The 15,192-nt window shown below is 46.7% G+C and overlaps 2 protein-coding genes across 3 annotated transcripts in view; one reads left to right on the top strand and one right to left on the bottom strand.

The window, feature by feature from the left end:
* The window catches only part of LOC139205779 (sodium bicarbonate cotransporter 3-like), a 40,550-nt gene that overhangs the window by 3,680 nt on the left and 21,678 nt on the right, over nucleotides 1–15,192 (bottom strand). For both annotated transcript variants that reach the window (XM_070836095.1, XM_070836096.1), the window contains 7 exons: nucleotides 14,352–14,485; nucleotides 5,858–6,103; nucleotides 4,667–4,772; nucleotides 4,369–4,530; nucleotides 1,861–1,974; nucleotides 668–829; nucleotides 333–584 (listed from right to left, as the gene is read on the bottom strand). In XM_070836095.1, coding sequence (XP_070692196.1) covers nucleotides 333–584; nucleotides 668–829; nucleotides 1,861–1,974; nucleotides 4,369–4,530; nucleotides 4,667–4,772; nucleotides 5,858–6,103; nucleotides 14,352–14,485 — 1,176 coding nt within the window. The remainder of the gene's footprint in view (nucleotides 1–332; nucleotides 585–667; nucleotides 830–1,860; nucleotides 1,975–4,368; nucleotides 4,531–4,666; nucleotides 4,773–5,857; nucleotides 6,104–14,351; nucleotides 14,486–15,192) is intronic.
* Nucleotides 7,935–13,817, top strand: LOC139204765 (complement C1q tumor necrosis factor-related protein 4-like). The gene is made up of 8 exons (XM_070834759.1): nucleotides 7,935–8,076; nucleotides 8,525–8,575; nucleotides 9,661–9,789; nucleotides 9,926–10,205; nucleotides 10,589–10,677; nucleotides 11,173–11,223; nucleotides 12,161–12,289; nucleotides 13,503–13,817. Exons 1-8 carry the CDS (start codon nucleotides 7,935–7,937, stop codon nucleotides 13,784–13,786), a joined length of 1,155 nt encoding a protein of 384 aa, XP_070690860.1. The 3' UTR covers nucleotides 13,787–13,817.

Here is a 15,192-nt window from a genome sequence, read left to right as displayed (position 1 = left end):
GTGAAAAGTTAGTCAAAGTGTAAATGCTAAAACTGCACTTCGGATCTTTGCACTCCTCTACGGAGAAGTGATGTGGTGGCTGGAGGAGAAGCAATGATAGAAGTTAAAGTGTCAGATAAAGTGTAAACACTGTACGGAGTGTTTGTTTCAGTTACTTTCAATTGAAATGTGAATGCCTTAAAATTACATTTACAGCTAGTCCAAGTGTGAGTGCTGACAAGTTAGGAGAATTGTAAATGAAAATTTAGTAGAAGAGGAAACGCTGAGAAGTTGGCGTTTGGATGGAGGTTGAAAGCAGATGAAGCAGTTCGTCAGACAGGTGCAGCGTTCACCTTGAGGGCGGAGGTCATGAAGACGGAGCAGCCCATCAGGACGAAGATCATGAAGCCGGTGACTCTCTGCTCCCTGATGCCGAGGAACTTGGGCTGCTCGCCCGGCGCCGCGCACTCCGACTCCAGCTTCAGACTGTTGACGTGGGAGATGGAGAGCACCGTCGCCGCCACGAACCACGGCAGGCCCATGATGGAGCACACGCCCAGCATCACCGCCACCACCAGCAGGTCCAGGTGATAGCCGCATCCTTTCTGCACCCAAAACACACACACAGGGAGGGCGTTAATCACCGAGCTGCCGGCCCGTGCTACGGTCCCGGACCAGCTGTCCTGACCTTAAGTTTGTTCTCCTTCCTGTTGACGATGACGGCGGTGATCTGCTGGTCCATGAAGATGAGGATGGTGCAGAGCAGAGCGGGGATGGCGGCGGCCAGCAGCGTCCACCAGGGGTTCGGCCCCAGCGGGGAGATCAGCCAGCCACGAGTGTTTGACGTGGGCTGAAGGGACAAAGACAAAATCAGGACCAACACAGAGGCCTTTGGACTCCTGACGCTGAAGCTCGCGTCAGCATCTGAAGTAGGTCTTTCTTACTATTAGCATCCAAGCTAACAGAGAGTTATGTGCTCTCTGTAATACTGAACCCAGTAAATCTGAACTTCATGTTCTTTTACCTTGTAAGCAGCATGTTCCTTCATGTTGCTATCATGGTCCATATTAATGTGTAACTTGTGTATTTTTCCCCCTGGCCCCTCTCTGTCCTCATCCTGGTGTGTGAGTGACTGGTAGGTAGTAAAAGTGTTGGAACTGGTCCAGTAGATCACCTCAGCCAGCAGCCACCAAACGGGCTGCAATGGCTGCAACGTGATCCTTTGGGACAACTGCACCTGATCACAGTAGGTCCACTAAAAGAGCTTGTTTGATCCACTGACAGGCTCAGATTGTTATTCTAAGTGTGTGACAGCATCATGGAAAGGATCCCTACAGAGAGAGACCTGGAAGATCCTTTTGGTTTAACCACAAACAGCACACACACCAGACTACATTCACTAAAACAGGGGTTTTAGAGAACAGGACTCAGGAGCTGCTGCTCTGCTGCTGCCTCGATTGGCAGTATTAGATTGGTTATGTTGGTGAGATTGGTTGTGTTATAGTGTGACTTTGGGGTTTTAAATGGTTAGTTTGGATCGAGGCTTATATGTAAGCTCAGTGATTGAAGCAGAGGTAGACCACAAACAGCGGTTATACAGTATCGCTCTCTGCACACACCAGACTACATTCACAAAAACAGGGATTTTAGCTCACAGAACACAGGAGCTGCTGGTCCAATACTGTCTGGATTGGTTAGTGTGTTTGTGTTATTGTGTGACTTTGGCGTTTTACAGTTTAGTTTAGATTCAAACTAAACCTTCAAAACAAAATGACACAGCTTCCTGTGTTCTGTGAGGTAAAAGTACAGTTTTTGTGAATGGAGTCTGGTGTCTTTGACGACAGCGGTATAACAGAATAAAACAGGTCAGTGTTGTGTTACCTCAAAGCGGTCGGGTACGTTAAGTTTGGGCGAAGGAACTCCCACCAGATAATCCACCAACACCATAATCATGATGGTCAGAAAGATGGCAAAGTCGCTGATAGTTGATCGAACCTGAAGACAAAAGACATTCTTAAAGATTCTCTCTGCTCATATTTTCTTTACCCCACAAAACGTGATCATTTTCAGCCAAGGAGTTATTTATTTTGAGCTCCCACGATCCCCCCCGACATCCAGTCCTGTTCTTAAATTCGATTGCGTGCAGAAAGACATTCTAGTTAAAGAAGAAAATGATCATCTCACAGCAGCTTTAATCACTGCTGGACACATCAGTGTTCCCCCTTTTTACAAAGCCCTTTACCGTTTTAGTGACGATCCAAAGTTTCCCCAGAGACCAAGTACATTCGGCTTTTGTTTGAAATACAGACACGTTTTGACCACTGACTGTATAAAGGAAGTGGACATGGCCACAGTTTGGCTTTACGGGTGTCGCCATCTTGGCTTTTTGGAGCCAGAAGTGATGCTCATTCCACACCGGCTCTGATTGGTCAGTGAGCAGGTAGCCTTTTTCAACATAAACATAAAAAGGTGCACCGTGTGTCCACGACGCTTCTTTACAGACTGATACCGACCAATCAGAGGACGCTTCTTTACAGACTGATACCGACCAATCAGAGGACGCTTCTTTATACAGACTGATACCGACCAATCAGAGGACGCTTCTTTATACAGACTGATACCGACCAATCAGAGGACGCTTCTTTATACAGACTGATACCGACCAATCAGAGGACGCTTCTTTATACAGACTGATACCGACCAATCAGAGGACGCTTCTTTATAGACTGATACCGACCAATCAGAGGACGCTTCTTTATACAGACTGATACCGACCAATCAGAGGACGCTTCTTTATAGACTGATACCGACCAATCAGAGGACGCTTCTTTATAGACTGATACCGACCAATCAGAGGACGCTTCTTTATACAGACTGATACCGACCAATCAGAGGACGCTTCTTTATACAGACTGATACCGACCAATCAGAGGACGCTTCTTTATAGACTGATACCGACCAATCAGAGGACGCTTCTTTATACAGACTGATACCGACCAATCAGAGGACGCTTCTTTATACAGACTGATACCGACCAATCAGAGGACGCTTCTTTATACAGACTGATACCGACCAATCAGAGGACGCTTCTTTACAGACTGATACCGACCAATCAGAGGACGCTTCTTTATACAGACTGATACCGACCAATCAGAGGACGCTTCTTTACACAGACTGATACCGACCAATCAGAGGACGCTTCTTTACACAGACTGATACCGACCAATCAGAGGACGCTTCTTTACACAGACTGATACCGACCAATCAGAGGACGCTTCTTCATACAGACTGATACCGACCAATCAGAGGACGCTTCTTTATACAGACTGATACCGACCAATCAGAGGACGCTTCTTCATACAGACTGATACCGACCAATCAGAGGACGCTTCTTTATACAGACTGATACCGACCAATCAGAGGACGCTTCTTTACACAGACTGATACCGACCAATCAGAGGACGCTTCTTTACAGACTGATACCGACCAATCAGAGGACGCTTCTTTATAGACTGATACCGACCAATCAGAGGACGCTTCTTTATAGACTGATACCGACCAATCAGAGGACGCTTCTTCATACAGACTGATACCGACCAATCAGAGGACGCTTCTTTATACAGACTGATACCGACCAATCAGAGGACGCTTCTTCATACAGACTGATACCGACCAATCAGAGGACGCTTCTTTATACAGACTGATACCGACCAATCAGAGGACGCTTCTTTATAGACTGATACCGACCAATCAGAGGACGCTTCTTCATACAGACTGATACCGACCAATCAGAGGACGCTTCTTTATACAGACTGATACCGACCAATCAGAGGACGCTTCTTTATAGACTGATACCGACCAATCAGAGGACGCTTCTTTATAGACTGATACCGACCAATCAGAGGACGCTTCTTTATACAGACTGATACCGACCAATCAGAGGACGCTTCTTTATACAGACTGATACCGACCAATCAGAGGACGCTTCTTTACACAGACTGATACCGACCAATCAGAGGACGCTTCTTTACACAGACTGATACCGACCAATCAGAGGACGCTTCTTTATACAGACTGATACCGACCAATCAGAGGACGCTTCTTCATACAGACTGATACCGACCAATCAGAGGACGCTTCTTTATACAGACTGATACCGACCAATCAGAGGACGCTTCTTCATACAGACTGATACCGACCAATCAGAGGACGCTTCTTTATACAGACTGATACCGACCAATCAGAGGACGCTTCTTTATAGACTGATACCGACCAATCAGAGGACGCTTCTTTATAGACTGATACCGACCAATCAGAGGACGCTTCTTTATAGACTGATACCGACCAATCAGAGGACGCTTCTTTATAGACTGTGCCTTAAACAGATACCTTGGTGGGGAAGTATCTCTTGGTCTTGAACTGTTTGAGGAAGGAGGAGAGGAAGAAGGTGGTGAAGAAAAGGATGACGGACCAGAAGAGGACGTCGGGGACGTAGGGACCATTGTGGCCGCACGCCTGGCCGACGAACTTGCCGTGTAAATCCACGCAGTCCTGCAGACGGAGAGAGATGGTTTGAGTTAGAAGATAAAAATTAAAGAAAGAGGTTTTTTCTCGTGTGTCACATCAGCCAAACTAGACGAACACACTTCGTGCCGTGTGTCTGACGGACGGACAGTTTGTGTCACACCTCCGCAGTCAGCTGCCCCCATTCGATGCTTTCTGAGGTGACGTTTCTGCTGCGCCACACCTGCAGGGCGTCAGCGGAGGCGTTGACTGGTGGAGAACACGAACACCTGAAACAGAGCGGCGACAGGTGGGTCAGGTCAACCATTTATTACCCACACCTTTAAATTTCAATCGATTCACAGGTTCAGTTAAGAGAAACTTTTAGATTTTAACAACCTTTAGAAGAGCTAACCACAGGTGGGAGTGGCCACATGTGACCACTCCCACCTGTGGTTAGTGCCAAACGACTCAAAGCTAAATCTAAAATCACCGCCGCTACCAGCCGGGTGCCTGGTAGAGACAAAGCTAAAGTGAACTGTACAATTATAGTCAGGTAGAAAGGATGTTTACTTTTATACCATTAATGGGTGAATCCACTGTTTCTAACCCTCAGCCCCTCTCTGTCCACATCCTGGTGTGTGAGTGACTGGTAGGTAGTAAAAGTGTTGGAACTGGTCCAGTAGATCACCTCAGCCAGCAGACACCAAACGGGCTGCAATGGCTGCAACGTGATCCTTTGGGACAACTGCACCTGATCACAGTAGGTCCACTAAAAGAGCTTGTTTGATCCACTGACAGGCTCAGAGTGTTATTCTAAGTGTGTGACAGCATCATGGAAAGGATCCCTACAGAGAGAGACCTGGAAGATCCTTTTGGTTTAACCACAAACAGCACACACACCAGACTACATTCACTAAAACAGGGATTTTAGAGAACAGGACACAGGAGCTGCTGCCTCCATCACTTTGTTATTGTACGATGCACGAATATTGTGTTGGATCTGAACTAACCCTTTAAAAAAACCAAACACACAATAACACAAACTAACTGAATGTGATAGCTGTAGACCAGCAACTACCATTAAAATATTTTGTCAATAGATTCTGGTGGCATTGAAGAGAGTGATATAAAGACCGTTTACCTCACTGAACATGGGAGTTGCTGGTGACTGAATCAACATGTTAGTCTGGATCCAAACTAACCATTTAAACACCAAATGTCTGGTGTGTGTGCAGAGAGCGATATAGTGGCTGTTTGTGGTTAAACCAAAAGGATCTTCCAGGTCTCTCTCTGTAGGGATCCTCTGAGCTGGTAACTCCTCTGAACTATAAATCCCCCACTGTGGATGTCTACGGTGGGGGCTCTGCCTTACGTGTAGAAGGTGAGGTTGTCCAGCTGGTTGTGCATGTTGATGGGGTAGACCTCCCCGAGGTGGACCAGCTTCTCCAGAGCCTCGTAGATGAAGATGATGCAGATGAGGGCGGCGAAGGCCTCCTCGGTGAAGCGGGTGATGTAGCAGACCAGAGAGCTGGCATCAGTGGCGACCAGCACCAGGCAGAGGAAGGCTGTCCAGAGTCCGATACTGGTCCGCAGGGACAGGTAGGACAGGCCGTAGTCACTGAGGACAGACAGGAGGACAGACAGACAGACAGGAGGACAGTTTAAAGGAGCACACCGCTGCTTTAATGCCAAGCACAGACACCAAACTCACTGTGAACTCACTCTGTCACCCACTGTGACTGGAAGACCCAGAAAAATGTTCCACAGTCTGATAATAATAAAGATAATTCTATTCTTTTCTATTTAAAGACGAGGACTCGTCATGTCGGACCTTTCCACTCTAAAAACACTCTGAAAACACTCATCGAGGTGTTTAAGTGTCAGACAACATTTCAAACTAATGTTCAAGAATTTATAATAAAATCATGTCTAAAACTGGCAACAGTGGAATTTAAATAAGGAATTTAAATAAGGAAGCTGTTTTTAAGAAAAGATGCTTTTAAGACCACTTTTGGAACCTGGAACAACTGGATGTGAATCTGTCCGTCGTCGTGTATTAAACACTGGACTGCGACACTTGAACGCATCACCACACACCACTTGCTTCTCCGGTATTTTTCTTTTGAATCCTTTGGTTGTAGTAATTCCTTAGCTGGAGATATCTACAGAAATCTAAATCTGATCTTTACCATCATCTAGTTTGTGTTTGTGTTCATAATTTGACCTTTTTAATCATTTGTTTCTGCTTCTTTCTTCCATTATTTCTCATTTATTATCTGAACTTCCCGTCTGTCATTGTTGTCTTATTTGATTTACTTTTCTCTTTTTTTTTTTAATAGTCGTTTCTCTTTTGCATTCGTCTCTTGATCTTGAAACATCCTACATCTTCTCCGTCGCTTGTGAAGCACTTCAGGATTTTGTAGCTAAAGGCGCTCGTTTCCTTTGAAGCTGCTCAGATACACGTTATTATCATTAAAAACTCTTTGCAGTCCGACTTTATCGCAGCCATCAGAGGGTCCGGACCTGCTGGTCAGATAAGGGGTCCTGACTTCCGGAGGAACCAATCAGAGAGAAGAGTGATCTGTAGCTAAACAGTAACCTGATCAATACTTCACCAATCAGTAACCAAAGCCAGAGCATTGGAGCTATAAGTTACAGTATGACTGAGTTACACCAAAGAAGAATTTAGTCTAAGATCACTTATTTATCTGATGGGACACACGGACGGACCATGGAACTGGCCTGATGCACAGAGTTCAGTTCAAATGTACAGTCAGTTTATATCATCATAAAGGGGTTCTAGTAAAACACAGCAGGGATCATTCACACCATCAGCTTCTGCTCCTAGTTCCTGTTAAAGTGTCTGAACACACGTGTGCAGAGGCTCTGCTGCATCTGACCGTTTATCTGAGGGAACTAAAGCACATTTAAAGTGAGTTAATCCAGATTTAAAGTTAAGCAGAGCTCTGCTGCACATAAACCAAAGTTTAGTGATTTAAACTGAAGCTAAGGAGAGTTTAATCACTGTGGAGATGCTGCCAGGGCCTGGAGAGTACAGCAGGTGAAACCGCTCTGACCCTCAGCTGCTCCGTGCTAACGTAGAAATGGTCCTTTAACAGCACAGCTGCAGGATCAGTTTTGTGCCCAAGCTGAGCTGCTGGAGATTTTCTTTGAGGATCTTGATTGTTTGGCTCAAACCACGTCAGAAGGGCTGTTTTATTCAGAGCAGCAGCACCTTCCCCGTCTGTTTAGGATAAATGTACTATTCATTTCAGAGCCTGTGCTTTTCCACTTTAACTGGAGTAAAGACGTCGAATCAGCACTTTGGTTCCCCTCAGCCTTATCAGAGGTCATCGGTCAGCACAGAGTCCAGCGGGCCGTCGTCGTCAGACGGCCTCCCTCACTATAAAAAGCCTCTCCTCTCCGCCCCCCTCATCCCGTCACTCATCATGTCTCACCGTCTCCTCGCCCTGCTGCTGCTGCTAACCCTGGCCTGCCCGGCCCGGTTCGGCTCGGCCCAGCCCGTCGACACCCAGGCCGAGCTGAAGAAGGTGCAGGACGCCCTGGAGGAGCTGAGGGCCGAGAGACGAGGCGAGTTCTCAGTATCTGTTTTAGCTGTGAATCTGAGAGGAATCCTTTCTGACAGTCCAGAAAGTTTTATCTGCTCATTAAATGCAACTTTAGCTCCGTGTGTAAATATCAGCTTCCATCAGATGCTTTTAACACACAAACCTGAAAACACATCGTCACAAACGATCTGAGAACATTTTCCTCTGCACCGAGGAACGAAATGATGAAACGAATCAGAAGATGAAATGCTAACGTGCAGAACCTCGTTTTTACAGATTAACAGAAGATTCACTGACCGACTGTCTCTGAAAACATTCTGCAGAGCTTTGTGTGCACAGCAACAGTAGTTTTAACTTCTTATAAAGTCTTGATGTCCTCATGTCCCTGATCTTGTGTAACCAGAGGTTCATGGACTGAACTTCCAGTGTTCCAGTTTATTATTATGTTACTTCTCTAAAATCGTTTGCAGGGATGAGTGAACGTCTGGCGACGGCTGAGAGGGAACTGAGGAGAGTCAAAGGTGAGAAGACTAAGGCTGTAATGGTGTTATTATTGGTTTGTGCAGACTGGATTAGCGTAGTAGAGTTCAGGGCTTTTAGACAGGCTCTCTCTTTTTTTGTTAAACTGTCAAAACATTAATATTGGCGTTAGAAACGGCCCATATGTGAATATACATCTGAAAACGTCACATGATCATCATGAGGCTTGGAGAATTGATTAGCATCTAAGCTAATGTCATAGCTACGAATTAACAACAGCAGGTATTTCTGCTCCCTCAGCTAATAGTTCCCTTTGGCTCAGCTGCTAGCCACAAAGCTAACCTTATGCTAGCCACAAAGCTAACGTCATGCTAGCCACAAAGCTAACCTTATGCTAGCAAGATTCAACATAAATAAGGCTGCGTACAGCTGACACAGTAAATATAATTTGACAGCATGTTTAACAACAACAGTAGCAGCTAACCAGCTACGTCACTGTCCTAAAAATCAATATGAAGATCTTCACAGACAATCGATCGGCTGTGTGAACCGTTTGTGTCGCTGCAGCCTGAAGCTGAGAGCTGAATGTGAGATGATCACATGTACCGACTTCACCTACAGGATCGCGCCCTGTTCAGGATCTCAGACTAAAGACGTGATCAGAGTGATCATGTGACCCAGAGTCTCAGTGAGGTCAGAGGGGATCAGTCTACTTCCTGCAGCTTGTGTTGTTCAGACGCTGAAGGAGCAGCGTTACCCTCACTGTTAGCGATAAGCTAACGTTAGCTTGGTGAGGCGTAGCAACGCGCTGCTAACAGAGGCTCTGGCGGCGTCTCTGTTGCTATGGTTACTGCAGCCGGCGCTTTAATTCAGACAGACGGCAGCCAATCAGAGCCCAGTATTCACCCAGACCACAAGGTGTCACAGAGCAGAAACCAAAAGCACAGGTGGGGGCAGAACAGCTGTTCATTAGCCTGTGGGGTTACACAGGCTCTTTTTTGTAGGTTTCCTGGTTTTGGAGAAAAACTTGTGATGATAATAAAATGTATAAATCTAATTAAAGCCTGAAAATGTTGATCGTGGACTCGGTGTGGAAAACTTCACCAGAGGAGTTTCCTTCATACAGAAACACCTAAAGTTGCGTTCGCTGCCTCGCTGGGAGGAAACGGCCTCGTGAAGACGACTTCCGGCAACAAAGACCTCGTCTACAAAGACGTCCTGACCAACGTGGGCGGGGCCTACAATGCTGAGACAGGTGAGGTACAAAGGTGACGTAGCTCAAGTCCTACATGGAGAAAATGTTTCCATCCAGTGCCGTCAGTGAGGAAGACCAGAGGCTTTTCAGGAGAACTGCAACACCTGGTGGCGTTTTCTCTCCATCTTCCCTCCAGGTGTGTTCACGGCGCCCATCCGTGGGGTCTACTACATCCGCTTCACAGCCAACGCCCCCACCGGCTTCGACATGAGCGCCGTGCTCTACAAGAACGGCGCCCACATCCAGCTGATCGCCCACGAGCAGCAGTCCGGCTCCGGCAGCGACACGGCGTCCAACGGCGCCGCCCTGCTGCTGGAGCGGGGCGACACGCTGAAGATGGTTCTGTGGCAGAACACTCAGATCTGGGACAACAGCAACCACCACAGCACCTTCAGCGGCTTCCTGCTGTTCTCCATGTGAGGGCTGCTGGTACTAATACTGCAACCACTGCTGCTGCTGGTACTAATACTGCAACCACTGCTGCTGCTGGTACTAATACTGCAACCACTGCTGGTACTAATACTGCAACCACTGCTGCTGCTGGTACTAATACTGCAACCACTGCTGGTACTAATACTGCAACCACTGCTACTGCTGGTACTAATACTGCAACCACTGCTGGTACTAATACTGCAACCACTGCTACTGCTGGTACTAATACTGCAACCACTGCTGCTGCTGCTAGTATTACTACTAATACCACCACCAGTACTACTTATATAGTACCACCACTAGTACCAATACTACCACCAGCACTAGTACCACTAACAGCTCCACCCTGTGCCTGTCTGTGCTGAAGGGTGGATGAGCCTCCCACAGAGGTGGATGCTGAAGCTGAGCTGAAGACTCTGCAGGCCTCACCGACTCCGCTTCAGACAGAAAACCTCAGTAAGACTCAACGACTCAACGTTGTGCTTTCACACATCCCTCAGGTTCCACTCTTGTTTGTGGCAGAGCTTTATGCTTCAGCTACATCTTTATGTTTCTTCATGTCTCATGTTCTTCATTTAGAATGAAGCCAGTGTTTCTCCCTGAAGCTCTCCTGTAACAGAACAATGCGACAGAAGAACAGACTGTGGACGTTCTTGGTCTTAAAGCTCAGCAGAACCATTTTTTAAATTATTACAGTTCAGGTTATTTTTGTGAAATGGTTTTTATAGTGAATTAACTAACGAGTGCTTGAATGAACGAGAGAATGTGTTCAACAGCATCTAACAAATCCTAAACACATTGGTGATGTAAATAGAGACATAAATGAGATGAGATGGAGTATTAACTGCTACGTTTGGGATTAAATGAAGCTTCGCCCACGTTATTTCCCAGAAGAATCGGATCAAACACTCGACTGAAACAAGTGATTCTGGTTGTGTGTGTTTTCTTTAGGTGTCGAAGAGCGACTGAAGGCCGTAGAGAGGGAGCTGAAGGCCATGAGCGGTCAGTAAAACACTCTCTAATATCTTTTCAAACAACAAACCTCGTGCGAGGGCTGCACGGAGCCACAAAACAAGCGCCCTTCTTTAAAGCTGTGGTGGAGGAGCGCCCTCTCTAGACGATAATGACAAGCCTTTGTGCACTTCACATATAGTTTAGCAGGCCCAGTCAGCCCAGCCCTGACTTGATCAATTCATAGAAATATGTTTTTAAAAAGGGACCCATCACACAGACACATACAAATAATAATGTTTCCTTTTCATGCAAATGGTTTTGGTTGAATTTGGACACATAGAATCAAAAGTATGAGGCGGTTTTGATTCTTTTGTCATGTTCGAATGAGTTGAACTGAAACTACTCAGCTTCATTTTAGCTGTTATTAAAGGGTTTTTTAAACCTGGGCCCTATTTCTAATAGATTTTGGGTTTGAAATGACTGGTAGGTAGTAAAAGTGTTGGAACTGGTCCAGTAGATCACCTCAGCCAGCAGCCACCAAACGGGCTGCAATGGCTGCAACGTGATCCTTTGGGACAACTGCACCTGATCACAGTAGGTCCACTAAAAGAGCTTGTTTGATCCACTGACAGGCTCAGAGTGTTATTCTAAGTGTGTGACAGCATCATGGAAAGGATCCCTACAGAGAGAGACCTGGAAGATCCTTTTGGTTTAACCACAAACAGCACACACACCAGACTACATTCACTAAAACAGGGATTTTAGAGCTGCTGCCTCCATCAGTCAGAGTGTTTGTGTTATTGTGTGATACACAAATATTGTGTTGGATATGAAACCACCACGGTCATCTCACAAAGTTTTGTATAAATTACTAGCAACATTAAGGTTTTTTTTAGAAATGCCAGTCTTCTTAAAAAAAAGAAAGAAAAAAGTTCTCATAAAAATCTGTTTTCATTTGTCGCTGACGGTATCTGTTTCTCTTCAGACGTACCGAAGGTGGCGTTTTCAGCTTCTCTCGGAGGTAACGGCCTTCAGAAGACCATCTTGGGAAGCAAAACTCTCATCTACAAAGACGTCCTGACCAACATCGGACAGGCGTACAACTCTGAGACAGGTCAGTGAGCACACCTCCCTCACGGCGCCATCACAGCCACTGAGCTGAAAGAGTGAATAGTGAGGATCCTGGTCCTCCATGTCGGCTGGATGTGGAAACATTTGACTGTTTGCACAAATGTCAGCCAGAGGAACTTTATCAGCTGATAACATGGCGCCTCAAAGTAGACAGAAAAATAAGTCAAACACAGATTTAACCCTCTGCCTCCACTACACACTGACTAACTATAGACCTCCACTACACACTGACTAACTATAGACCTCCACTACACACTGACTAACTATAGACCTCCACTACACACTGACTAACTATAGACCTCCACTACACACTGACTAACTAGCACACACACACACACACACACACACACACACTATAGACCTCCACTACACACTAACACACTGACTAACTAGCACACACACACTATAGACCTCCACTACACACTAACACACTGACTAACTAGCACACACACACACTATAGACCTCCACTACACACTGACACACTGACTAACTAGCACACACACACACACACACACACACTATAGACCTCCACTACACACTAATACACTGACTAACTAGCACACACACACTATAGACCTCCACTACACACTGACACACTGACTAACTAGCACACACACACACACACTATAGACCTCCACTACACACTGACACACTGACTAACTAGCACACACACACACACACACACACACACTATAGACCTCCACTACACACTAATACACTGACTAACTAGCACACACACACTATAGACCTCCACTACACACTGACACACTGACTAACTAGCACACACACACACACACTATAGACCTCCACTACACACTGACACACACACACTATAGACCTCCACTACACACTGACTAACTAGCACACACACACACACTGACTAACTAGCACACACACACACTATAGACCTCCACTACACACTGACACACTGACTAACTAGCACACACACACACTATAGACCTCCACTACACACTGACACACTGACTAACTAGCACACACACACACTATAGACCTCCACTACACACTGACTAACTAGTTATTTAACCCCTTGGTGACCAGCTGGCTGATGTGGTTGGTCCGTTATAGTGTTTATTTTAAACCTGTTTGAACAGGAACATGCTAACGTGCTAACATGTTGTGCTTCAGTTATTTGTCCCTTCTCAGCTGCCGTACATCACCGTCTTTCCTCCTCCAGGTGTGTTCACGGCGCCCATCCGTGGGGTCTACTACATCCGCTTCACAGCCAACGCCCCCACCGACTTCGACATGAGCGCCGTGCTCTACAAGAACGGCGCCCACATCCAGCTGATCGCCCACGAGCAGCAGTCCGGCTCCGGCAGCGACACGGCGTCCAACGGCGCCGCCCTGCTGCTGGAGCGGGGCGACACGCTCTCCATGCAGCTGTGGCACAACACTCAGATCTGGGACAACAGCAACCACCACAGCACCTTCAGCGGCTTCCTGCTGTTCCCCTTGTGAGGGCCGACACTCAACGTCTGTGTACGACTGAATAAAATGACGTTCCAACGGCTGCGTGCATCATTTCACACATTTTACTCAAAGTCCCACTTAAAGGACCAGTCCGTAGGATTTAGATCACAGGCTGTACGGTGGCCCGCGAGGATTCACACTCCTTTTGCTTTGTCTTGCGCTGAATAAGAAATCTAATCTTCTACTTGTCACAAAACAAAATGGCGTCACTCGTCTCTCTTCTTTGCCCTCAAATGGCGGGTGCATTCACAACACAACAGATTTAAAGCTGCCACGGCAACTAAACACAGTCGGTCCTGTTTGTCTGTTCTGGGCTCCTGTAGAAACATGGAGGAGAAGCAGCTGCTCCCTTAAAGGCTCATTCTAAGATAACAAACACACACCTGTTACCTCCAGGTGATTCAAATACTGAATACTACTGCTGCAACTACAACCACCAAAGTACACAAGCACCAACAGCTTCATGAAGTAAAAGTACTACAGTAGGACTTCTGGGTAATGAGTCCAACAGCTTTAAAACAGGTGTTCCCGGGGGAGGCGGAGCCTGACTCACCTGCAGAAGGTGAAGAGGATCTTCTCAAAGACCAGAACTGGACCGGTGCTGCCCAGGATGGTGAGGGGCTGACCGGCAAACAGGGAGTAGGCCACGCCGGTCAGAGACGCCCCGAACAGAGACTCTATGGCACTCTACCAGAGAGAGAGAGACAGGTGTGAACAGAGACTCTATGGCACTCTACCAGAGAGAGAGAGACAGGTGTGAACAGAGACTCTATGGCACTCTACCAGAGAGAGAGAGACAGGTGTGAACAGAGACTCTATGGCACTCTACCAGAGAGAGAGAGACAGGTGTGAACAGAGACTTTATGGCACTCCACCAGAGAGAGAGAGAGAGAGAGAGGTGTGAACAGAGACTCTATGGCACTCTACCAGAGAGAGAGAGACAGGTGTGAACAGAGACTCTATGGCACTCTACCAGAGAGAGAGAGACAGGTGTGAACAGAGACTCTATGGCACTCTACCAGAGAGAGAGAGACAGGTGTGAACAGAGACTCTATGGCACTCTACCAGAGAGAGAGAGACAGGTGTGAACAGAGACTCTATGGCACTCTACCAGAGAGAGAGAGACAGGTGTGAACAGAGACTCTATGGCACTCTACCAGAGAGAGAGAGACAGGTGTGAACAGAGACTCTATGGCACTCTACCAGAGAGAGAGACGGGTGTGAACAGAGACTCTATGGCACTCTACCAGAGAGAGAGAGACAGGTGTGAACAGAGACTCTATGGCACTCTACCAGAGAGAGAGAGACAGGTGTGAACAGAGACTCTATGGCACTCTACCAGAGAGAGAGACAGGTGTGAACAGAGACTCTATGGCACTCTACCAGAGAGAGAG

This window comes from Pempheris klunzingeri, chromosome 8, assembly GCF_042242105.1.
Source record: "Pempheris klunzingeri isolate RE-2024b chromosome 8, fPemKlu1.hap1, whole genome shotgun sequence".
Lineage (NCBI taxonomy): Eukaryota > Metazoa > Chordata > Actinopteri > Acropomatiformes > Pempheridae > Pempheris > Pempheris klunzingeri.
The sequence above is the reverse complement of the archived record's forward strand: the minus strand, read 5'-3'. Positions and strand labels throughout refer to the sequence as shown.